The sequence below is a fragment of the Mucor velutinosus genome (assembly GCF_035048745.1).
Source record: "Mucor velutinosus strain NIH1002 chromosome Unknown tig00001544, whole genome shotgun sequence".
Taxonomy (NCBI): Eukaryota; Fungi; Mucoromycota; class Mucoromycetes; order Mucorales; family Mucoraceae; genus Mucor; species Mucor velutinosus.
In genome coordinates, this window is record NW_027041908.1 from 889913 (window position 1) to 915973 (window position 26061).

Consider the following 26061-nt stretch of genomic DNA (forward strand, 5'->3'; position numbering starts at 1 on the left):
AATGACGTTTATGGCCGAACTAGCGAGATTTTACAAATGAGAATCTCACAAACGAGGTTTTAGGGATTGCATTGGATCGAGAGAAACATTTTGATCTGATATATACTATAATAGAAGTCTTTACTTTGGAGATCAAAAACGCGATCGTTTGATTTTCGATGAAAAGCATGAGGTACCCCTTATGCTTTTGAGTCGAATTTTTGGCCATGATTTTCTGGTCCCAAAAAAAAGTTGAGCAGAGGTGTCAGGAAGTAACTGATAGATGAAAGCAACTGTTTGACGCTATTTTGACAGCCTACTACAGCTTCTAGTATAAAAAAAATAGGGCTCAAAGGTACCGAAAGTTCGAATAATTTTGACTATTAAGAGGTAATGCAAGTATACTTCTTATCTGTATAGGAACTTTTTTTTTTTTTGCTGATACAGACAAGGGGTCTTGTAAAAGAGTCAGATCTACAGCTGTAGATTGTATATAAAGACTTCCCGTATGACGAAGAAAAGGCTTACAAGTGAAAGAATGTTGGGTTAAATAGTGTGTCAGTAAAATTCGATAGGTTCCTCATAGCCTGCAGTGTATAATAGACTATCAAGTTTTTCTCGCAACCTGAAACTGAGATTTGCATGTTTCTGGTAATTAAAAATGAAATGTCTTGAATATAATTCAGATCAGGAACCATCCAATGTTGTAGAATATTCAAAGATGTGATCCAGAGAAACCCACATGCAAAATATAGCCTAATGACTACAACTCCTTGATTCTTTTTCGTGAAATACCGTAATTGATTGTCGAATGCTTGTTCCGAAATCCATAAGCGGTATAATTTAAGGGTTTTTTTTTCTGAAGTTTTTTATTTGACGAAAAAATTGAATAGAAAAAGAAAATGTATATGTAAATATGAGAGAACATAAATCAAATGCATAAATCAAAGTAAGATGTGAATAATATCATCCCCGTTTCTGTTGTTGTATTTGATTTAAAAAAAAAAAGAATTTATCTATATGATTTTTGCGACATGGGGGGTTGGTTGGCTTGAAAGTGTGAATATAATATTAAATATATATATATGGTGTTGCTTAATAGTAGTAAAGCTCGTTGGGTTCACGACCACGAACGACCTTGGAGGGTTCACTACCAGCTTGATAAATATGAGTGTGGAAAGATGAGAGAGGAGGCTCAGGGGCAGCTTCAGCCTTCTTGAGAGCTTCATCAACAACCTTGCGGGCTTCCTTGTCAATAGCCTTAAGATCGGCCTCAGTAGCAACACCATTCTCAATCAAAATGTGCTTCATACCAGTGATGGGATCAGAGGTAGAACGCATGTGTTGAATTTCCTCACGAGTACGGTAAGTGGTTCCGGGATCAGACATGGAGTGACCACCATAACGATAAGTAGCTAATTCCATGACAAGAGGACCCTTACCAGAGGTAGTCCACTCTTTGGCCCATTGACAAGCCTTGTAAACGGAAAGAGCATCCATACCATTTACCTTGATACCAGGAATGTAATCGCCGCGCTTGAAGTATTCGGTGTTGGCAGAAGAACGCTTATCGGAGGTACCCATACCGTATTTGTTGTTCTCACAGACAAAGACACAAGGAAGATCCCAAAGCTTGGCCATGTTGAAAGCTTCAAATACTTGACCTTGGTTAGAAGCACCATCACCATAGAGAGCAAAAGTGACAGAGGGGTTTCCGAGGTACTTTTGAGAGAAAGCAACACCGGCACCAAGAGGCACTTGGGCACCAACAATGCCGTTACCACCGTAGAAGGATTCAGCAAACATGTGCATGGAACCACCCTTACCCTTAGAAATACCAGTGCTACGACCCATCAATTCAGCCAAAATGCTCTCAATGGTGCCACCACGAAGGTAGGTGAAACCGTGACATCTGTAAGCAGTGATAACATGATCAGTGTTTGTGATGGCAGCTTCCATACCAACAGAGACGGCTTCCTATTTGATCCATGATATAAAATTTTTTTGTTAGTATACATTCGTATTACTTCTCCGAATCCCACAAAATATAGCTATTTAGTTGTGACATCAAATGCGGGGTTCATTTACCCATCATCCCCCGCGTTTGCCCGTTGCAACCCAAGATTGCAAAAAGCAAATAGAACCCCAACCATTCAATCATAACAATAAACAAGAAAAAAAAAAAAAAAAAAAAAAAAAAAGTAAAATGATGAAGCTTACCTGACCGTTACATAAGTGACAGAAACCACGAATCTTCTTGGCCTTGTAGAGACCATCAGCAGTCATTTCCATACGTCTCATGGTGGTCATCTTGGTGTACATGTCGAGCAATTCTTCCTTGGAGACTTCAACATCCAAGCTAGGCTTCTCACAGTTGTACATCTCGAAAGAGGTTTCAGGCAAAGTGATAGTCAACTTTTCTGAGGAGAAGCGAGGCATGCTAGTAGACAAAGCACGCTAAAGAATCAAAAGAGCAAATTAGTATGCATTGTTTACACATACATTGAGGGGTAGTCAATCTATCCCGCTTTTCTCTCTAGTCTATTTTTGCTAATCTATGATTGTAGATTTAATTTACCATGGGAGTGAAAGCGGCAACGCGCTTAGTAGCGAACAAACGAGAAGCTTGACGAAGCATGTTTTTTCAAAAAAAAAATGGTAAAGAAAAACAAAAAAGAAAAGGAAACGAAATAAAAATATTGATTTTATAAAATAAAGTGTTTTTTTTTTTTCAAGGTCCCGGAAATATCTTAAGTGTTTTGGGGACAATTTGGAATGGATCCAGTCAAATGATTGGCCCATCTAGACAAGCTACTCGTATTTCCATGGAGCGTGAAATAAACCCTATATTAAAGTAGATGATTATCGTTGAATCAGCTCAAATGAAGCATTGCATGTTCATGCCGTGATGAAAAAAAAAACAGATAGTTTTTTGCATTCTGTCTAGATATTCTTTGTTTCATCCTATTGTCTTTTCATTGGAGACATGTAGCTCTCTGTACACAATACAATTTCTCTTTCAAGTAGATGCTTGAAATCCATCTCCATGCCGAAGCAGCTTGAAGAAACGATAGACATGAAGCATGAAAAATGGCATCTACTTGCCGAAAATTCAAGTCTTAATTCTAGTTTTATCATTGGCGGGCCAATGCAATTATAAGACGGATACCTTTCTATACTTCAAAGGGCATCCTCTTATGCTACTGGATGAACTATACAAACATGTTGTCTAAGAGAATGGCATGATGTGCAATAACGAAGATCCACTGTGATTGATGTATCATTGGCCAATGTAATGTGGCAACGGACAAAGCTATACGGCCAATTATCATGGAAGCCGAGCTGTTTGATGCATAAATCAAGAGTCGTTCGCAAACATACTAGAGCGCCTCAAAGTTTAAATCGCCCTGTTTGGTTGCATACATACATTTTGGCCATGTATCCACCTTCCACATTCTTATATAAAAACAAGCTTTGAACAGGTTCAGTTGACATATTATAGGCCAAGATATCGCTACATAAGTCATCTCTGAGATGGTGATTGCGACGATGCCGTAATGAATCATGTAATACCAGTTTCACATGCTTGATGCACATAAATAATGTTGACGCTCAAAACTTGTGTATGCTTGTTCCAAATAGATCATAATTTACAAATAGGTAGTGTTATCTTTTTTTATATATATATATATATTCATTTGAGCAAGAAATATTCACACTTTCATTAAGCAAATATTAGAGAATAACCATTTTGTTAATAGAAAAGGGGCAATTATTTGGATTTTGGCTTGCTTAACGCTGTTCCAGTATAAATCAATCTCTATATGTTTACTCTATGTTCTGTGTATGTATATGAGTATTTCATTACTAGTCGATTTATCTCGCTACGCTCGATGTTGGCGTCGCCTTGCGGGCTCCCACAGAAAGCATTTTAAATTAGAAATATCAAGTAGATTTTAAACAATCAATTAATGGTACAAGAAAGAATATATCAGAGACAAGAGGGAGAGGTGTCCATTCGCTGATGTTGCTCTTGGGATGGCGACATGAGGGCTGATCATGCGTAAATACAGGACTTGTGTAAGATCTACAGCGACTTTTTTAAGATATTATCATTGCAAAGCACACCTTATAGGAAAAACCTCCCAAGAAGAAAAATATTTGAGCTAAGCAGTTTTCCTTTTAGCTCCATGATCTCCATTTGATTAGCATCGCAACCATCATTATCATCATCAGAAAGGCATTTGGGCCACTCGCTAAAATCGGTTGAAACTCAGCTTATTTTTTCTGCTCAAGATTGAACAAATTCTGTCTTTATAGTCAAGCGACTCACAACTCTCCTTTGATACTATCATTTAAGCTTCCCTTTATATCCCACAGTCTTTACCTCCTCTCCCTTCTATCTAATGACGATTTAAGGGCTTTAAATAAAAACAGAAGAGATTTCTTCCTTACAAATATATATATATATATTAGAGATGATGATGGTTGGCAGACGTCAGACATTATGTTCGCAAGATTCAAGGCATGCACCCAAATGCCTTTCTAACGATGTCAATGATGATTGCGATGCTGATTAAGTGGGGATGATGAATTTGAAAGGACAACCGCTTAGCCCGAATACTTTTTTGAAGGATTTTGCCTCATAAACGTGTCTTTTCCAATGACAATTTCTCAAAAGAGTCGCTGTAAAACTTACACAAGTCCTGTATTTGTGCATAACCAGCTGTATGCGCCATCTTAAGAGCATCAGCAGCAGCAAATGGTATAACAATTCTACTATCAGAATATGGAGATTGTGGTGTATAAATGATGCATAAAATTTGAATTCTCTTTCACATCGTCTCAATAATAGGCTTCGTTTAATATCAGTGTATAAGCAAAAAGATGCTAAGGGAGATATCTTCTCCTCTCCTCCTGGCTCTTATATAACCTTTTACTAATAATGGATTGTTTATAATCTACTTGATATATCAAAATTTTATTATATCTGATATAAAATGTCTTTGGCGAGAGCCCGCAGGGCGACATCGTCATCGAGTGTAGCGAGATTGATCGGCTAGTCTATAACAGTATATACTGAATATCAAACGTACACACAGCTTAGCTTACAGAGCTCTGGCACAATTAAATACTTGATTCACAGGCAGATGCTCGGTGTCAGTTGTAGAGCAGTTGTAAAGCAAGTGTACGCTTTTCCAATATTTCAATGTAATGTTAGCGGATGTATTTGTACTTATTGAATTGCACAACATTTTGTTTGCTTTTTATACAACTTTTTATTGATCAAGCTTGTGTGTCTTCTCTTCAGGACATGATAAGTAACATTTGAATAATGTAAAGATAACTGCTGTCTAATATGTGGCGGTATATCTCTTCATCTGTCAAACAGTTATTGACAACATTATTTAAGGCACCCCAAACTTGTTCTAGATCTGATATATTGATGCCTGGCTTGTAAAACCGCTTGAAGTATTCCTTCATGAAAGCTGCAGCCATTCTCAGTATGTATTTCTCTTCTCTCCACTCTCTCTCGTTCCTTTACACTCTTTGTTTGCGTAGCATCAACACTATCTAAAACCATTTCTTAGTTCTCGTCATATTTTTGTGTCTAGACAGCCCTTATTTATAATCAAATCTATAAAGCGCTACTCTTGTTATAGTATGTATTGATCTGGTCAATCGATATACCATTACAAATGCTCACATTTTTCTTGTCTTAGTTATTTTTTCTATGTCAAATGTCTAGTGTGCGAACAAAAGTAGAGCAAAAAGATCCGTTTACTGGCACTCAAACCAGTCGTCCTCCCCAAAGAAGGGTCGTTGCTAAAGGGAAAAAAAAAGAGAATATGAAGCTGTAACATCCACAAGTGCCATGTCCACATCAAGTTATCAGCTTGTTTAAGCTTCATCAATCCCACCTTTGTGTCATCATCCATTGACTTTATTCAATGCAAAAAACCTTTACTCTAAAGACAACCTCTCCAATTCCGCTCGTAGCGATTTTCCCTTCTTGACCTTTTCGTGCTGCTCCTCATTCAATTTCTCGCCCTTGATCAACTTTTGCTCCAATTCTGTAATTTGTCTTATTTTCTTGTTGAGTGCTTTGATCTTTTTTTCCTTGGTTTGGTCTGCAGCAGGTGGTGTTGGAGCCATTGTAGGTTTGGCAGCAGCGGGTTTTAGTTTCTCTGCTGGCTTCTTTTTAGCACCTGGTATGGATGAAGTGGCTGTCTTGGCACCAGGAGGCAAGGAAGCTTCTCGACTCGCTTCGATACGAGCATTTGAATACCGTTTTACATCTTCCAGTGGGACAAATCCAGGTCTCACTTTACGTTCTTTGCGATAAGAGCCATCTGCGCGTTGTGATCCTGGAATCCAACGCTCCTCTCCTACCTGGATAATACCAGCATTTGAAGGATCTGCCATTTTTTATAATTACAAGTTGAACAGAGATATATAAAAAAAAATGCGAATCTGTTTATCCGCAAAATAACATGCTCAAATTTTTCCTGTCGTGTACTGATTGAAACCCCCCCCCCTCCTCCTCCTCTTCTTCTCCTACTCTATTGATGTCTCTCTTCTCCTTCATCTCCTATATTTTTTGCATGGCTCACCGCCCTTATCACGATATACAAACAAATGGCGAAGCATCACGCGATCGACTTGATCTAATAACAGCATACAATCAGGATTTTCCATCACCAATTGTCTAGGAATCGACAGTTCCACTCGGATGGGGTTTTACCGAACCTTGTCGGATAGTTGTGGTCTGGCAAAGGTCAAATAAAATGGACCCAATTTAGGTTTTTCCTGTTTATCCTCTTTTTATTACACTTTTGGCATTCCTCTCTCGTTCAATGATCCCACAAAGAATGAAAAAGATGGCCAATGTGGCTGAACATCATGTTGTCGATGCCAAAAAGTTTGTCTTTTCAATGGGCCGTCGAACCATGTCTACAGCGTCGATGAATTCAAATACCACCACCAGCACGACCGCACAATCCAGCGATGAAGATCCCAAGTCCAACAAGCCCACCAAAGCCAAAACCACTCTGGGCCATTTCACCCGCAGCAACAGTGATAGCTCCATCATGGCTAATACCCTCCTCTGGACACATTTGATTCCTCCCATGCCCGTCATTGCATCGACCGTGTATCGTCATTATGCGAAAGGTAACATGCTTTAGGTCAAAAGCTAGGTGACACCAAATGTTAATCCAAGCAATTGATAGGCCCACCTGCTAAATCATGGTCGCTTTCAACCGATATCACGATTGCCGTGATTCGTGATTTCCTGGATCGTTCCAGTAAAATCACAGTAGAAGAAGTACAAAAGATTAGCACAACCAAAAAGCTGCCCATTCCATCCAACATCAAACGTAGAAAATTTGTGGTGCCTAATGAGTATCGAAAGAGAGCAGGTGATTTGATCAAGCCGCTATTGACGAAAAAAGATCAGCAACGCATAGGCTGGGATTGGGAGAAGGATCGCGATACGGCTCCTCCGATTAAAGGCGAGTGGCTGCAGACAAAAGGAAACCCGTTGGATCCTTGCAAAGAAAGCACTGTGCTCTATTTACATGGCGGTGCCTACTATCTTGGTTGCTATGGCATATATAGACAGTTTCTGGCTAGATTGGTCAAGGTAGAGAGAGAGAGAGAGAGAGAGAGAGAGAGAGAGAGAGAGAGAGAGAGAGAGAGAGAGAGAGATCAGAGGCAATGGCATGATAGTGTATATAGAGTGGGATGTACTGACATTTAATCTATATAGTATTCCAAAGGTAGAACATGTGCCATTGACTACAGATTGGCGCCACAACACCCATTCCCTGCTGCCGTAGAGGACGCATTAGCCACATACTTGTATCTGATTGACCCACCCAAAGAAGAAGACACGCAGCCTATTGATCCCAACAAGATTGTCATTGCAGGTGACAGTGCTGGTGGCGGTTTGACATTTGCTACCTTGATGGCAATCCGTGATTCAGGTCTTCCTGCGCCAGGCGGCGCCATGACATTGTCTCCATGGTAAGAACGACATGTGTGTGTGTGTGTGTGTGTGTGTGTGCTGCTTGATAGACGTGGGCTGATTGACAACATTTGATTTGACATATAGGATGGATTTAACACACTCACTACCATCCATCTTGAGCAACATCATGACGGATTATCTTCCTCCCACTGGCTTCAAGCATGCGCCATCGCCAGCGCTGGACTATGCTCGACTACCTCACAAAAAAGAAGACGCTGAAATGCTAGCACAGGTGCAAGCAGAAGCAGAGGCACCCATAGACGCGCATGGTAACTTGGCGGTACCCACTACCGACAGTGAACTCGCTGAAGTTGCTCGTAGAGCTTCCATTGGACCATTTGGTGAATGTGTTCCAGTTCAAAGCATTAATGGTTCCGATATTTATCGGGTACAGTTTTATGCTGATAATGATGCACTCAAGCTCCCCATGGTGAGCCCCATTTTTGATAGAGGACACTTACGTGGACTTCCGCGTCTATTGGTGGTATGATCATCTACATGCAATCAACGAGCGATAGCTTGACTAACACCCATTCATAGCAATGCGGAACTGCAGAGAGATTGCGCGATGAATCAGTATACACAGCATTACAAGCATCCAACAGGTTTCCTGGCGCCAACAAGGACACAGAAGCACTTGGAACACCCACCAACGTTACATTGGAAATGTATACAGATCAACCTCATGTGTTTCAGCTCTTGTTTTCCAACAAATCTGTTTCGCGCGCAATTAAGAACCTAGCAGCCTTTGTCAGAGATGTTACGCATTCACCTGCTGCCATTGACAATCTCAAGGATAAAGAAAACAAATCGAGTTATGTCACTGACAACATCTTGACGATCCGTAATGTGAATCCACATGGCAAAATGACAGATATCAAGGACCAAGTGCTTGATGATTTCTCAAAGGAGGAATGGAAGGATTGGGAATCAAGACTGAAGCAACCTAGCATCAAACAACGTATGAACGATGTCACTGCAGCCTACAAGAATCTCTTGGAAGCAGAGCATACCAAACATGATGTGAAGCATGTCTAATTGGGTAGGTGGTATCATTTTTCCATTTTAATAAAGCCTCACTCAACGATTTCATCTCACACAGGTCTGCAGTAGCAGTGCTCTATGCACAACAAAATCAAATAATAAAGACTTTGTTGGTTTGAGATTAGGTTTAATATGTAGCATGAAGCATTTTGCGTATCATGATCATTATACTACTGTCAGTTGGCAAAGGGTTTGCTGCGTTTGGTTTACAACATGGATAATGGAAGATACAATGCGCTATAGTGTCGGCATACGAAAGATGGATAGAGTTGACGTTTGGTGCTAGTGAATGCACAAATGCCATAAATCTCTCATTCCACACACACTCGAGTAAAGGTCATAGCGTACTCGCGCTACGGTGAAAACCCTGACAAAGCTTAATTTGAATTCAGTTGCTGTTGTATACTCCATAATGATGATGATAATCCCGAAATTCAAATGTAGCACATTTCCGTGGCATTAGTAATGCTTACCAAAACGCACGTTGACATGTTGACATTTATCCTAATCTGACATTGATGGTTTAAATCAAACAATGGTCTATTGCAAGTGCTAAAGTTTTATTTTGCATGATATTTAGCATGTTGCTTCGGTTTCTCTTGACAGTGCACTAGCCAATGAAACCTGCGAGGAGCACGAGGTGCATCGGTTGCTTTAGCAAGAAAAAAAGTGGAGGAGCATATTGAGAAATCAGCCAAGAGATCAAACAAATTGAATTTATATTTAGCTCCAATGTCCAAATTCAAATGTATGTTCAATCAACCTCGGTAATGAACCTGCTTCTCCTGGCTTACATACAAACAAAAACTCATGATAATTATGAAATCAGGAAACGCAAGTAGAGAATTCCGCTCAGTTTGAATGCTATTTTTGAATGGTTTCAAAGCGAATAATTATAAATCATCATGGATTATTTCTTAAGTGTCAATAGCTATATCGCATATGACATATGAAAACGAATTTGTATTACATAAATGTCAGTATATACGAAAATCATCGGCTGAATCGAAACCGATAAGACAAACTCAACGTGGAACTAATGGCCCGAGAATTCTGAAAAACGCGACATTTCAACCGGAGTATGGCGTTAGGAATAGATCAGGTATGAAACTTATGGTTACCAGAAGACCTTAAATACATGCTCTCTATAGAATGTCGGTAAATTCGATACAGTTTTATATAATCAAAATAGACCTTTTCCAGGGAGGAAGGAAAAAATCAGGACCCGGCTGATGCAAATGATATGATAATGAAATACGTTTTTATCCATTTATAGTCTGCGCATAATTTTATCTCCTTTATAATATGGCGCACATTAGTATATCATTGCAGAAATACAGGTACAAAGGGTTTGAGTGTGTAGCAAACCATGAAACACGTACCTTTTTACCCAACAAATCCAACGGGAAATATTCTCAATATTCTTCGCTTGGAATGGGGCCTCTCAATTGATGCGTACTTGTACGTGTGTCAAGAAGGGAGTCCAAGAAAATGAAATGGCTGTACTACTGTCAATAATGTCACACCAAACGATTTGAATCTATATAATTATAGATTACAACAGTAGTGTAGAATCGTTTGAAACACAGGAAGCGAGTAAGAGTAATACAATGTTGTCATGTTGAGGAAATAGTTTTTTTTTTTATTATTATTTCGCAGATATATAATATATACAAAGGGTAGGTCTATCAACACTATAGGGAGAATCTTTTGATATGGGTTATATTAATGAAGGTAGGGAGTGATGCCGTGAAGAGTGCAATGAATTGAGTAAGAAATGATTAAGAGATATGATAATGATAATGAGATGATTTAAATAGAGAAACGACGGGATAAACTGACATCCTCTTCATCGTAGTAGTTTGGATCTTCCACCTGGAATTGTTCCATCTTTTGACCACCATTGAGTGTAGCATTGTAAGCTAATTGGAAAGCAGTAGATACAGGTTCAAGATACAAGAAGCCACGCACCTCTTCCTTTAATTCACGTTGCTTGGGAGCCTCCAAGACGACAGTAAATGGTACATTGAACGCATCATCGGTCAAGACCAACCTTGTGCGACCCTCAGATAAAGCTTCTAATCTGACTTGGTTTCGATAGTCAAATCTACACATACCCTTTGAGCCATCAGCAGAATCTTGTTCATACCACCAGACAGGAGAGATAGTACGACGAACAGTTTTGTTAAGTTCTAGTGTCAAGCCACTACCAGTAGCAGCATTGGGAGGAGAGGGACGAAGTGAAGGCATAGAGGCATGTTGGGAGCTCATGACCATCATACTGTGTCTTGTCTTTGGGGTTGCCGATTTGAGAGGAAGAGGTTTAAACAAGACGGTACAGGGACCCAATTGTGAGTGAGAGAGAATACATTCAGATTTTGATTGAATGGCATTTTCAAGGCTGAATTGAGATTGATCATCAAATCTGATCCATTCTTGCTGTTGTTCAGGTTGTTGATTTGGCATTAATTTGGAGGAGAAGTACCAAACAGGTTCTAATGTACGAAAGATACCACGGTTGTCTTGCATTGACATGCTTGTAGGCGTCTGAGGTTGGGATGAATCACTAGAGGCATCTGAGGAGAATGACGATACAGATGAGCTGGGTGAATACACTTGGTTCAATGCATTGACATTTTGGTTTTTAGTAGACTTTTTCTTCAAGCCAAATAATGTGCGAATGGTGTTTTTCATTATATAGATGTCAGAGAAGAGTTGTGTTTATGTAAAGAAGGAGAGAGCAAAAGCTTCATTGATCTTACAAACCCTTTTTATAGCTTTTTTTTTTTTTTCACGGAGCCCATAAAATTTTACAACATCTTGGTGCATTCGCCCCGAAAATGCTTCACTCTTTGTGCCCCGTTTTTTCTGCTCACGACATTACAAATAAAGATGCCATGCAAAGCTGCGAAATGAATTTTTTTTATATATCATAATTCTATATTTATCCTTTAAAAGACTTTTCTATTCTCGTGCAACTTCAAGTTGGTTAAAAAAAGGGGCAAGCACAGCGCTTAAGAAAAGAGGGGGCCCTTGATGTACACTCGCCATTCCAACTGTAATGTAACAAATATAGATCTGAGTAACAACGAAATCTAAAACTGTAAAAGGGTTTTTCCCCATCAAAATGATGTCAAACCAGAGCTTCCACTCATCATTGTAGCAAGTTGGCTTTATATGTACCACTCTAATAGGCGTATAAATATAAATTTATACAACAGGATTCGCATGCATATATATATATATATATATATATATAACGCAAAAAAAGCACAGCCTCAAAAGCACAAGAAAAAAAGTTAAAATTACATGCTCTCCTTGGAGATTCCCTTTAATATTTTAATGAATGTATTCCTAATGTTGAGATTGATGTAATGACAAGTATTCTTTAGCTTCAACTGAACCTGTAGAACAAGGATGTTAGTAACCTAGGTCAATATGACATAACTGCGGATGCTGTATCCTACCTCGCTCAGCAGCAATCTTATAGAGAGTATCGGCTTTCTCGGTATCCATGGCAACCACGGCTCCTTGACGATAAAATTCAGCCAAATGATAGTAAGCATGTGATAGATCTTCAAGATCATCTTCATCCATGGTCGTGTCTTGATCCCCTGTAGCAGGATTATGTACTAACAGAACATACCATTCTAGTGCCTTCAAAAGATTCTTTGTGGTCCCAATCCCATTTTCATAACATTGTGCAACAGGAAAAAAAGCTTTCAAGTAACCTTGCTCAGCCAAATGAACGAGTTGATTAAATGCATTGTCGGCTTGAATAGGAATACCACCTAGGCCTTCCAATTGATACAGAGCCAGCATAAATTCTAGATAAGCTACATGTTGCTCTGGTCGATGTGTATGATATATTGTCATGAAAAGTTGATATGCCTCGCCTTGTGTTTCCTCATTTTGATGTAAAACACGAGCCAAACACAACTGAGCAGGCCACCATCCAGAGGGGTCATGCAATGGCAAAGTCATTGTAGATGTAGTACTACTGCCAAGCTCTACTGCGACAGTATACCAGCTCTGAGCCAGTTCAACATTGGGCGCAACGCCAATACCGTGCTCGTAGTAGGTGCCGAGAAACAGAGCAGATGTCTTGTCACCCAAATGAGCTGCCAAGCTAAAATAATCGTATGCCTTTTCAAAGTCTTGTTGAATCACCAGTGTATTGTCTTGGCCCTCTTCACCGCGTCCTGTATGATACAGATTGCCTAGCTCTCTTTGTGCATCACGAGAACCTCTATCAGCAGCGATTTCGAACCAACCGAGACCTTCCAACTGTTGGTCTACAGAGAAATCCTCGCGCAAAAGCAGTTGACCTAGCTCAAACATGGCGTCCTGGTCATTTTGTTTTGCTGCAGTGCGTAAATGATAAACAGCAATATCCAAATCTGGTTCAAGGAGTGATTGTTCTTGATCTGCGCTTTGTATACCATGGATATAATAGAAGGCAATGCGGAAATTTGCACGTGGATGATTGTCTTTGCTAATTGCACGTTGATACCAGTACATGGCGTCCATGTCTCCTTCCTTGTTTTCCAGAGCGGCGGCAGCGTGAATTTGGCCCACACGAAACATGGCTTCGGAATCGTCCTTTTCATCAATAGACAGGTGATACCACTGCAATGCTTTGGCCATGTCCTGCGACGTACCTAGGCCACGTTCACAGCATCTTCCTAGATGCAAAAAGGCGTCGGGATCATGTTGCGCGCAGTCGAGCAATTCCTAAATATAATGTTATTATACGAATATAGGTAGATTTGTTTCGCTAGCACTTACATGAAAGCCTGCATGTGCATTCGTTTCTTTACCACCTAAACCATATATTTGGTATGTAGCGCACATAATGCGAGAAGGAACATGACCCTGAGATGCAGCTTTTTCATAATTCTCTAATGCAACTGGGTAATCCTTGTCTTTATGCCATGCTTGTGCAGTCAAGTACATGCCTTCCACGTTACCCATCAATGCAGCTTGACCAAAGCAGCGTAGCGCTAGGCCATGATTTTCTTGCTGAGCCCGGGAGAATGATTCTGCCTCATCTCTGGAAGAAGTATCACTGGCCAACGAGACGGAGCTGGACTGTGTGTACAGGACAGATTCTTGTTGGTTTTGAATGATTTTACCTAGTATCACCAACGCATCCGAATCGCAGGTCGTGGTCAAGAGTTGATCGACATTGATGGTGGAAGTATCATTAGTATTGAGCTTCATGGCTGTTTCCCACCATGCAATAGCAATGTGCAAATCACCGTTTTCTAATGCAATCTGACCTAGGGCCCAATGACTGGGAGCATAGCCTTGACGAGCAGATCGGGTGAACCAGATGACAGCCATACCGAGATTGATGGGGATGATTTCTTTGCCACGCCAAAACGTCATGCCTTTAAGCACATTAAGTAGAGAGCGGTTTAATTATATTGTTTATTGGGAGAGAGCGCAAAATTTTGCATAAAAAAAGAGAAAAGAAGAGAGATATTTAGTAAATTGTTTATAATAAGATGAGAGGGGGGAGGGGGGATAAAGCATAGTGATAAAAGGTGTATTTGCACAGTGGATATATATATATATGAAGAAAGAAGAAAAAAAGCAAAACTTAAATTAATAGTATAATACATAGGAGAGAGAGAGAGAGAGAGAGATGGTGGTATATATATATGAATAGGGATTTTTGAAACTAACCTAGTTTATGTTGACTGAGAACATTGTTCTTTTCTCCACATAGTTGATATAGTTGATGAGAATAGATGAGGTTCTTTTCAACGCCACCAGTGCCATGCTCATACATGGAGGCAAGTTTGAGTGTCGCTTGGATGTCGTTGGCTTCTTGAGATGCTTTGATGCGCCAGTGAATAGAGGATGTGTTGTTTTGTGCAATGCCATTACCATCTTGATAGCATTCAGCTGTTGTTAGAGATGGAAGGTGTTAGTCAATATACAGTGCAAAAGTAGACGCCACTTACCAATCCAATTGTATGCATCAGTGAAATGCTCTTCATGAGCAAGATTGTGCAACAGTTGAAATGCTTCAGACTTTGGTAACAGTAGATTGGATGGGATATGAATGCTGGATTTGGTGTTGTTGGATTTTTCAGAAAGGAGCGTATTTGGGTCATAGTTTAAGCTATACAGAGCCATCTTGAGACGAGACACTTTGCTTGATCTATAGTTTTTGGAGATTCTAGAGTCAAAAGAGACGCGTTTGTAATAGGTGTATGCTTTTTCATAGTCTTGTAGTTTTTCATAGAGCTCTGCAATAGCAAATAAAGCTCTGTATGCGTAAAAGCTTGACGTGAGTTACATGTTCTAATAGCAATGCTGTAATAAAAAGGACTTACGTAGGTTGGCCAAGTTCAATGGCTTTTGTATAGTATTTAAGTGCAGTTTGCTTGTTTTGAACAACACCTTGTCCATTTTCATAGTAACCACCCAAAAAGAGCGTCGATAAGGCATCATTGAGATTGGAAGCCTTGAGGTAACATTCAGAAGAAGTCTTGTCATCACCCTTGGCACCATACAGTCGACCCAATTCACGTAACGCGGTAGTATGATCTTGCTTGGCAGCCTTAGTATACCATCTGAAGGATTCGGCTTGAAGCGATTCGATTTCAGAACTGGAGAGTGAAGCACCTTGTTCCTTGAGCTTTTCTTGACAGATTTGAGCAAAAGAGACCATGGATTCCACATGACCAAGTTCAGCAGATCGTTTAAAGTAGATGCGAGCTTGCTGATGGTCTTTTTGGATGGAGCCACTGCCGTTGTAATAATAGATACCAATATAGTAGAGGGCTTTGGCATTGTTCTTATCAGCTGCCTTTTGGAACCACTTGAATGCCTCAAGACGATCTTCTGTTACACCTATACCTTTGCAAAGCATGTGTCCGACCTATCGAATATACATATAGTGAGTAAAACAAGAAATGGCTACAGCTATTATGATATGTACCTGAAATTGTGAATCACTGGAACCAAGGTTAGCAGCGGTAACATAATGTTCAAAGGCCTTGGAGAGATCACTTTCAACGACACCAGGCACACCTTCTTCATGACATACAGCAATCCAATAATGAGCATCAGGATCGCCTTCAGAAGCAGAGGCCAACTCAGTCAAGAGATCAAATGCTTTCTTGGGCTTATATGGAGTTGTTGTGTCTTTTTCGTCCAAGTACAATAGAGCCACCATGCGTTTGGCAGTACGAGCAATCACAGCATTAGGTGGATGTGTATTGAGAGGAGAGCGTTCCAGACCAGAAGCATAAAGGTACATTTGAAGGGCCTTTTCGTATTTGCCATTTTTGTGCAAGAAACGGGCATACGTCTGTTGAGCGCTTGGGAGGTACTTTCCAGGAATATGAGTGGCAATCTCGTAATATTCAGTAGCAGAGGCGTAATTGACAGGCGTACCTACACCATCTTCATAGCAACTAGCAATTTGAGTAATAGCCGTGTGCATGCGTTGATTGGCAGCCTTTCGTATCCAACGGAAAGCCTCCTTCTTGTTCCTGGACAGTTCAGCAGATGTTTGACGCACACTTCCACGTAGGGGCACCTTGTTGTCACGATACATCATACCAAGCAGGTACTGAGCATCTGGGTAACCACCTTTAGCAGCACGTTCGAGATATATGAAGGCTTTGACGGCATCTTTTTCAAGACCAAGACCACCATGGAGGTAGTGCATTCCAAGACGGAATTCAGACATACGATGATTGTACCTATCAGCGGCTGTTTGGTAGTTGTAAGCAGCAATGACCGGATCAGATTTCACACCCTTGCCGAACTCGTAGCTTTCACCAAGATGATAGAATGCTCGGGGATCACCCTGTTGTAGAACGTATATAAGTCAGATGTTCTGCTTTGTGTGTACCTGTCATACAATGTGTCTTACCAATCGAGCTGCTTTACTAAGCCAGGAAATGCCTTCAGGAGAATTATTACGCAATAAAATAGTAGCTAATTGAATCTGGGCAGGAGCATAGCCTTTATTAGCACTTTTAGTGTAGTAGTCTTTGGCGCTAAGGGTAGCATCTTGGATAGCACCTGTTTCTAGCAGTAAACCAAGGGAGAACTCGGATTTTCTATTCAGATTATGGGTGTCAGTTGGCGCTTTCAAACAAAATTCACTAGAAACCTTACCTATTGCCAGCAGCGACGCTCTGTTTGAGATAGTCAACGTTTTCATCTACGTTGTCAAGATTGATTTTACCAGAGGCAAAATTGATAGCAGCAATTCTGAACTGAGCTTCAGCAACATAGAATTGAACGCGTTCACTAGCAGCTAAATCTTGCGTATCTACCACTTTTTGATACCAAGCAATAGCCTGATCTCTATCAATGGGTTGAATCACATGGGCGGAGAGAGGACGACCCGAGAGATTGTAGCCTTCAGAAGCTTGTTCCACGCCGTAATGGTAGCATTGACCCAGATAGTAGAAAGCCTCCCAGACGCCTTTTTTAGCCAAGGCTTGAATTTCCTGGAACCCCTTTTTAGAGTTTTTGCTAGTTCCCCAGCCACAGAGTTTACAGCAGGCAACAATAATCTTTGCAGATACATCGGTAGGGCGCAGACTCCATGTTTCAGCAGCTTGAAACGCTTCTCTTTGTAACTCGGGGTTGGAGCGCATTCTTTCAGAGCCAAATATGCTGGTTAAGATATCGTAGGTAGCATCTGGATTGGCCACCAGTAGATCAAGCACGTCTTGCGTCGTGGATACGAGTTCTATAGAGTACGTCTTGGTGGTGCTGGTATTAGAGGAGAAATCAGAGTCAGGGATAGACATAATGTAATTGTTGTCTTCGCCGACTTTATCCAGAAACGAATTGACTGAAAAACTAGACACATTGGTGATATCCGTAATGGTGGAATCTCCCACCATGGAGAAATGCAATGGATCGCCGATGGTGCTACTAAAACCACTGGCTGAAATGGTGGAACTGTATCGTTCTCGCATCTTACTGGATCGACGATTTTGTGGTGTATATTGCTGTTGTGATTTCATGCGTTTGTGATGGGGTGACGATGATGCCGAAGGAGGTAATTTATCGAGATGATGCACAGTTTCAATGCCATTCATAGCAGTAGCAGGCAGCTTTCTGCGTTGTTTCTCTGAAATAGCAGATAACATGGCGGGCGTGTCTATCGTGTTGTTGTGTTTTAAAGGTCGCTTTTGTCTGCCTTGTGGTGGTTGTGCATGAATTGTTGAATGAGCGGCGCTGAAATTGACATTCTCTTGCTCCTGAAGTTCCTGTTGCAGCTCTTTAGGCTGATCTAACAAGGTGGTGCTATTGATAGGCGGCGAAGGGGAGCGTATAGATGAGACGGATAATGAGGATGACGATCGGGCTCTTTGGCCTTGCACATATCTAGATCTTTTGAATGATGCTGCGTCACTTTTATTTGAACTGATGTTGTTTCCCATGTTGTTGTGTTATTAAGGTTAAGGATAGAATATATATATAGTTGATTGAATTGAAGAAAGAAAAGAAAAAGAGGGTATTGGTGTATATAATGGTTTTTTTATAAGAAAAAAAAAGGGTATGTATTGATACAAAAGAGATTCAAAAGGTTGTGGATTTATAGCCAGAAGGCAAAAGAAAAATGTTGGATATTTATACATGATATTGTAACAAAATGATGGTTGTACCACCATTTTAATCCATTTAAGTACATGAAAACATTGACTTTTGCAGAAGAAGCAGTTACAAAAAACCAAGGGCATTTCTCGTCTCCTGAATTTTTCAGTTTCGTGTGTAGATGATGTTGATGCACTGTAAATAAATCAACATTGGGATTTTGCCATGTACTTCATTTGAATACATTCTTTGTTGCTGTTGTCATCTTCTACTATTGGAATCCATCAAAACGCAAGAGTGCTCGGGCAATCATCCGCAAAGAATGAATCTACAAGTAACATTAGTGCTACGTTATCTCGGTATCATCATTCCGATTTTTTGTTGTTGTATTCTTTCTTGTGGTCAGTTCCCCATTTCAATATTTTTTTTTTGGTACCTGAATCAAATTTATAAGTCTACTTGAAAGATGTGGAATTGCATGAAATGATAATTGAATGGTGTCAATATGCATTTCGTATTATTATTTGTGCATTCACCCTGACTGATTTAATGTAGACCGATTAAATATACACAAATAATATAAAAAGATATCAAAAAGTGTACACAATAACAAAGTACTTGATGTAGTACCACTTCATGATATTATGCCCACTATTGCCCATTACTACTATTTGGCCCTTTCCTTTATCACCGCACAGCACATATACACACACACACACACACACACACACACACACACACACACACACACACACACACACACACACACACACGCACGCACACATGCTACCATGAAAAAGCTAGACTTTTGAATTATATGAGAAAAAGACAGCAGCAGTAGGTGTCATCATCGGAACGCGAGAGTATACAAACAACATACCCTCATTGAATGTGTTCTACAATCAATTCACCTTGTATTCATCCTCTCTATTCTATCGATCGACAAACAAATCAAAATCTACTCCACAGATAGTCGTCTGTATGTCAAAATGTAAAAAGAGATGGCGAGATGAGAAACAACTAGAAGCAGCAGCATTATTCTTTTTGTAACGTGTTTCTTGGTTGACAACAAAATGTAAAATGTGTATCATTTTTTTTTTTTTTTTTGAATGGAGATACGATGAGTAGACTCATGTTCTTAAAAATGAACATCTTCATTACGAATCTTGTGGAAATGTTTGTTGTTGTTTTTTGTTATTTTCCCATGATTTATATATATAGTAAAAAAACTCGAACGCACGTATTGGCTTATTATCCAGACACACCAACATAGGCATCCATACTCCCATACAAACACTTTCAATCAACATAATCACAATTGAACGCATTGCCTGTCATAAACAGCCATGCAACTGATCAACACATTGGAGCAAGCTTACATCTAAAACTGGATAATTGATTATTTATGTGATACGCACACGGTTCGCTTGAAAAAAAAAAGATGTGCTGTAGCATGGGTTACATTTTGCTGTAACACGCTCTTTTTATGTGCTAATCTACCATCCTTCAGGCACTATTCAAACTCCATGGTATCATGTTGGAAGCACTTTTTCTCGACACAACAGTTTAGTATCTAGTGTGTTGCACATTGAGAATGAATGCGTGTTTGCGTGCAAGTCAGTGCTTTCTCGAAAATGTCTAACCGTCCAAACGCATGCAATCGACATACAAGCATATGGTGGATCTTCCATCATTTACCTGTTCCGAAAATCGAATGCGAGTAGGACAAAGAGATTGGATGTAGAGAGTGACATGCCATTCTTTGTTATTGTGTAGACACCACACTTACCTCACAGGCACACGCACGCACATTTCATCATCCTCTCAAAGCAAGGCACAAGGGATGATCTGTTTAAAGACGTGTGCTACTACTACCGTTATCAAACGCCCTCGGTATTTTGTTGTTTTCATGGAGATTGAATCCCATCTGCATGATTTGACATGATGTTGTTTAGATCGAATGCCGTTTGGTTTGTTTGTATCTTGTAATATGCATGTTGATTGCTGCTACTATTATATCGTCATTTTGACAGCCCCATTTTCCCTCTCGCTTTCCTCCCTGGGAAATGTGTGCGTCCGTATGTGTGTAACAGTTTGGCTCAATTCGTTTCGAGAAGTTGTTGTCTCGAATCTCTGTTGTAAGGGTTTAAGTTTTACATGTAATTGATGTATTCAAGCGCCATATAAATCTTGAATCACCAACTATCGAGGCTTGCTGAAATCGATGCGCATTCCTTCCTTTCGGGAAAGATGCGACATTTGAGCTTGATATTACTATAGACTCAAGATACCCTCATGTTTGATATCCAGCATGTCATTTTGAGATAACGTACGTACTATCTCTATCTGGATCAATTGCTAACGTGCCATTGCATGGTATGCACATCATCATAAAAATGCTTTCGGCTGACGGCGTGTGAACATTACTGAACTGTATTTCTGTGCAATAAAATGAGACAATCATTACATTCAAGGGCCCGCAGGTCTAAATGTAGGATAAAAATGAAGGTCTCTCGATGTATGAACTACTTCTTTACAGAACAATTGCAATTGCTATATAAAAAACAAACTATCATCTTTACTGAATGGTACCGCTATAAGTTGTACCATGCTCTAAGAGTTTCAAGGATCGAGCATTGTCTCAAAAAAACAACAACATCCAGCTAATAAAAACTGGCATTTCACTTTTCAGCGTCTAATTATCGCGAGAAAACCCTCCGTAACTGTGGATTATGTCCTTCTACTATGCTCCATGACTACATCAATAGAGATAATGCTTATACGGCATACAGCATACTTTCATTGCCTCTTGTTAGTCAAAAGTATGCAAATACTGCCGTATTTTAGATGCATTTAAGCCGTGATTACTTGTGTTCAAGGCCGTTTTAGATCTTCAGAATAGTATCAAACCATTGCTTTCATCTGGCAGTTACTTCCTGACACCCTCGCTCAACTTTTTGTGGACCAAAAAAACATGGTCAAAAATCGACCAAAAAGCATGAGGTATCCCTCATGGTTTTCATTAAAAATCAAACAATCGCGTTTTTGACCACCAAAATGAAGACTTTTACTATGGTATATATTGAGTCAAAATGTTTCTATCGATCCAACGTAGCCCCTGAAATCATCTTTATGGGACTTTGATATGTAAAATTTCGACTTTTTGGCCAGAAACCTCTTTTCATATTTTCGTAATTTACTTAATAATTTTATTAAAAACATCTGTCTTACTTGGTACCATTAGAAGCGCCTTGAAAAGTACTTCAGGGATGTATTAGGAAACGTAGGGTGATCATCACAGTTTATATAGTCGAATATCAAAAAATAGATTAAAGAAGTCGCAAAAAGACAATATCTGTCCAATCTTGAGCAGAAAAAAATAAACTGAGTTTAAAATAGTTTAGGCGGGTGGCGCTGCTGCTGGCTGGCCCAAATGCCTTTCTGATGATGATAATGATGATGACAATGATGGTTGCGATGCTAATCAAATGGAGATCATAGAGTTAAAAGGGAAATTGCTTAGCTCAAACAATTGTTTTTTCTTGGGTGTTTTTCCCTATAAAGATGTGATTTGTAATGACAATATCTCAAAAAAGTCGCTGTAGATCCTACACAAGTCCCGTATTTACGCATGACCAGCTTTATGTCGCCATCCCAAGAGCAACACCAGCGAATGGACACCTTTCCCCTCTTGACTCTGATATATTCTTTTTTTTTTTTTTACTATTAATTGATTGTTTAAAATCTACTTTTATGCCAGGTTTTTATTATCTCTGATTTGGAATGTCTTCGGCGAGAGCCCACAGGGCGACGCCGTCATTGAGCGTAGCGAAATTGATCTGCTAGTAAATGAATACGCTATATCCCAAGTATGATGCATAGTAAAGCCCGAGAAGACCAAGCTATATACCAGTTGGAATCGATATCAGTATCAGCAGTTATCGTGGTTGCAACCGAGCAGCTCAAAAAAATTCGTGGTTTATAATTGAATTGAAGCTGTCAATGACATGCAATGACAAAATCAAAATTTATACCCTAGCCTTCCCAGTTTATATAAACAAACTGCGTACTACCTCGATAAACTTTGATGAATCTGTTCAGAAACACAATTATTCAACAGCATCTTGACCCATCTGATGCACGCTGTATCTGATCCAGATACGCTCCTTTATGTATCTTGCCATCCAAAGGCAATATCAACAGTGAGATCCTCGCTATGACAGAAAGAGAAAGGGAGCTTATCAGAGCTGACAATCTCTCAAAGATCTATACTTTTTGGAAAATCTACTATTATCCGAATTAAGCATCTTTGTAAAACCTCAAATTTAGATGGTGAATAGATGTGTAAGTGGGCCATGAAAAAAGACACAAGAGATAAGATATGAAATAATCTCTTGATATAGTGATTGGGCTTGGAATCCAAGATCCGCTTTTAATCAGTTGAGAAATGCAGCGAGAGTGGGGGGAGTGGAGAGGCGGGGGGAGGGGGGGAGGGGGTGGGATTATGACTCAATGTTATAAACCAACTTTGAGCAGGAATTTGTAATATCCGTCCATTTTCTTTTTCTCTCTTCCTTTTTTACGCTAGAAGAAAACTAAAACATGCTCGCTCTCCAATCTGCTGTCCGTAAGTCTGCTGTCAAAGTGGCTGCTGCTACTGCCACTTTAGCCCGTCCTGCTGCTACTGCCACCATGGCCAAGGCCAACTATACCAGCAACTCGAGAATCACAGTTGAGAACCCAGTTGTTGACTTGGATGGTGATGAAATGACTCGTATTATTTGGGCTGATATCAAGGATAAGCTTATTTTGCCTTACTTGAACCTGGATATCAAGTACTATGATCTTGGTATGGAATACCGTGACCAGGTAAGCTTCGAAGAATGGGTATGGAAAGACTGGACAGTGGTGTTGATAACGGGTGCTTTGCTCTAGACTGATGATCAAGTCACCATTGATGCTGCTGAAGCCATCAAAAAGTACAATGTTGGTATCAAGTGTGCTACTATCACTCCTGATGAGGCTCGTGTTGAAGGTAAGTGAATCTACATAGCATACGCCAAAAATAGCATGAAATTAACGAGGCAAACATGCAGAATTCAAATTGAAAAAGATGTGGAAATCACCCAATGGTACCATCCGTAATATTTTGAACGGTACAGTTTTCCGCGAGCCTATTATTTTGGACAATATCCCTCGTATTGTCCCTGGCTGGACTGAGCCTATTGTCATTGGTCGTCATGCATTTGGTGATCAAGTAAGTCATTTCCCCGTGGCATTTTTTGACAGCTGCCTTACCAGCACCTCACACTAACCTCCATTGTATAGTATCGCTCAACTGACTTTGTAACCGATAAAGCAGGAAAGTTTGAAATGTCATTCACTCCTGCTGATGGATCAGAGCCTAAAAAGTGGACTGTCTTTGATTTCCCTCAAAATGGTGGTGTTGGTATGGCCATGTACAATACCAATGACTCTATCTCTGGCTTTGCTCATAGTTGTTTCCAAATGGCTCTTACCAAGAAGATGCCTCTCTACCTCAGCACCAAAAACACCATCTTGAAGGCCTATGATGGTCGTTTCAAGGACATTTTCGAAGAGATCTATCAAAAAGACTATCGCAAAGACTTTGAGAAGGCTGATTTATGGTACGAACATCGCTTGATCGACGACATGGTCGCTCAAGCCCTCAAATCAAAGGGCGGTTTTGTTTGGGCATGCAAGAACTACGATGGTGATGTTCAATCTGACATTTTGGCCCAAGGCTATGGATCTCTTGGTTTGATGACCTCTGTTTTAATCACACCCGATGGTAAGACCATGGAAGCCGAGGCTGCTCATGGTACTGTTACAAGACATTATCGTGAATACCAAAAGGTGGGGTAACACACCATTTCAAAACAAAACAATTAGCTAACATTTATGTTTGCTTGTGTATAGGGTAATCCTACATCTACTAACCCTATCGCTTCCATTTTTGCCTGGTCCAGAGGTTTGAACCACCGCGCCAACTTGGATAACAATGGCGCCTTGAAGAAGTTCACCTTTGATCTCGAGCAAGCCTGTATTGATGCTGTCCAAAGAGACAATGTCATGACTAAGGATTTAGCTTTGGCTATTCATGGTAAAAAGTAAGTACACAAATTGCGCAATATTCGTATTGTATTTCGATATCCGAAAGGTAACCTTAAATTGATTTATTATTACATTATAGTCTTAAGCCCGAGCATTACGTTACTACTGCCGAATACATGAAGCGTGTCAAGGAAAATCTCGACAGCTCTCTGTCTGCTTAAAGAACGCATTGTATTAATGTTAAAACATATAAAGTATAGAAATCAAGGGGATAGGAGGGGCGTGCACCAATAAATTGCATTTGACTGATATCTGAAATGTTACACGGATATTTTGATTTAACACCACTGAAAACTAAAAGTTACCAATGTAGCATGCTAAACAAAGAAATTTTTCAAATAGACTATAAATATGTCCCTAATTTTGTGCTTCCTGTTTTTTTTCTTTTTGCTCTTCCTTTTCATTCTTTCTGTGGAGATCTTTCTACTACCGTTATACATATGCTTACAGAGGAAAACCTCCAACATCATCGTCAATACCACCAAGAAGAAGAACAAGACGGAGAGCACAAACCACTCGTATCAACAGCCACAACCACAGTAACCAATTATTCGTCTATCCATCATCATGCAGCCAAAAATTGCAAAAAGGCAAATTCCACCACTTCATCACAGGGAACCCAAGTAGAGTCTACACATGATAAAAAAGTGATTAGCAAGGCTTACTGGCAATCCGTGTTCAATCGCTACTCGACATCCGTCTATCTAGAAAACAAAGGCAGCGTCGCAAGAGACCATTTAGGTAATTTCCTGGGTAGAGAGGGATTAGATCATTTCATTAACATATTTCACCATTTTTGTTTGTTTCGATATTAAAGCAAACGAACGTACATACTTAGCTTGGCTTCGAACTAGCCTATCTACCATTTCTGTTGGTATTGGTATCACACAGCTGTTTCGCCTTGATAGATCAATGACGCATAATCCAAACATGATGGATCAGAAACCAGCACCACTATTCAACGGTCAAATGATAGGTCTACTCTTTATATTTATCAGTATGCTGTTCCTACTTTTCGCATTTATACGTTATTTCCATACGCAAGTTGCCTTAGTCAATGGCTACTTTCCTGCAAGTAGGTCTACGGTTGCAATTGCATCTTGTACATTATTTTTTACCATGGTTTTGATCTTGATTTCCATCTCCAAACAATAATTTTCCTTCATACCCCTCTTCTTTTGTTTATATACACTGCCAACCATACAATATCCTTACTCCCTCCCTTATACACACATGGCCACCCGCTAACTTGTAATGTAATTTTATTATATGATGTTTGAGAATTTTTT

The 26061-nt window shown here is 39.9% G+C and overlaps 8 protein-coding genes across 8 annotated transcripts; 3 read left to right on the forward strand and 5 right to left on the reverse strand.

Moving 5' to 3' along the window:
• Positions 1 to 1074: 1074 nt before the first annotated feature.
• ATC70_005599 (uncharacterized protein) lies at positions 1075 to 2617 on the reverse strand (the record flags this gene model as incomplete). Its single annotated transcript, XM_064824884.1, has 3 exons — positions 1075 to 1956; positions 2200 to 2436; positions 2558 to 2617. The coding sequence occupies 3 exons, from the start codon at positions 2615 to 2617 to the stop codon at positions 1075 to 1077; spliced, it is 1179 nt and encodes a 392-aa protein (XP_064680261.1).
• A 3326-nt stretch (positions 2618 to 5943) lies between these two features.
• Positions 5944 to 6405, reverse strand: ATC70_005600 (uncharacterized protein; the record flags this gene model as incomplete). The annotated part of the gene is made up of 1 exon (XM_064824885.1): positions 5944 to 6405. One exon carries the CDS (start codon positions 6403 to 6405, stop codon positions 5944 to 5946), a length of 462 nt encoding a protein of 153 aa, XP_064680262.1.
• Positions 6406 to 6836: 431 nt separating this feature from the next.
• On the forward strand, positions 6837 to 9049 carry ATC70_005601 (uncharacterized protein; the record flags this gene model as incomplete). Its single annotated transcript, XM_064824886.1, has 5 exons — positions 6837 to 7152; positions 7212 to 7624; positions 7751 to 8007; positions 8096 to 8495; positions 8552 to 9049. 5 exons carry the CDS (start codon positions 6837 to 6839, stop codon positions 9047 to 9049), a joined length of 1884 nt encoding a protein of 627 aa, XP_064680263.1.
• Positions 9050 to 10867: 1818 nt separating this feature from the next.
• On the reverse strand, positions 10868 to 11749 carry HTB1_1 (histone H2B; the record flags this gene model as incomplete). Its single annotated transcript, XM_064824887.1, has 1 exon — positions 10868 to 11749. The coding sequence occupies one exon, from the start codon at positions 11747 to 11749 to the stop codon at positions 10868 to 10870; it is 882 nt and encodes a 293-aa protein (XP_064680264.1).
• Positions 11750 to 12409: 660 nt separating this feature from the next.
• Positions 12410 to 14446, reverse strand: HTA1_1 (histone H2A; the record flags this gene model as incomplete). The annotated part of the gene is made up of 3 exons (XM_064824888.1): positions 12410 to 12459; positions 12523 to 13789; positions 13844 to 14446. 3 exons carry the CDS (start codon positions 14444 to 14446, stop codon positions 12410 to 12412), a joined length of 1920 nt encoding a protein of 639 aa, XP_064680265.1.
• A 295-nt stretch (positions 14447 to 14741) lies between these two features.
• On the reverse strand, positions 14742 to 18483 carry ATC70_005604 (uncharacterized protein; the record flags this gene model as incomplete). The annotated part of the gene is made up of 6 exons (XM_064824889.1): positions 14742 to 14968; positions 15028 to 15335; positions 15403 to 15950; positions 16011 to 16886; positions 16953 to 17142; positions 17201 to 18483. 6 exons carry the CDS (start codon positions 18481 to 18483, stop codon positions 14742 to 14744), a joined length of 3432 nt encoding a protein of 1143 aa, XP_064680266.1.
• A 4756-nt stretch (positions 18484 to 23239) lies between these two features.
• HHF1_2 (Histone H4) lies at positions 23240 to 24933 on the forward strand (the record flags this gene model as incomplete). The annotated part of the gene is made up of 6 exons (XM_064824890.1): positions 23240 to 23506; positions 23573 to 23672; positions 23734 to 23894; positions 23966 to 24514; positions 24578 to 24768; positions 24852 to 24933. 6 exons carry the CDS (start codon positions 23240 to 23242, stop codon positions 24931 to 24933), a joined length of 1350 nt encoding a protein of 449 aa, XP_064680267.1.
• Positions 24934 to 25212: 279 nt separating this feature from the next.
• Positions 25213 to 25587, forward strand: HHT1_2 (histone H3.1; the record flags this gene model as incomplete). The annotated part of the gene is made up of 1 exon (XM_064824891.1): positions 25213 to 25587. The coding sequence occupies one exon, from the start codon at positions 25213 to 25215 to the stop codon at positions 25585 to 25587; it is 375 nt and encodes a 124-aa protein (XP_064680268.1).
• Positions 25588 to 26061: the final 474 nt, after the last annotated feature.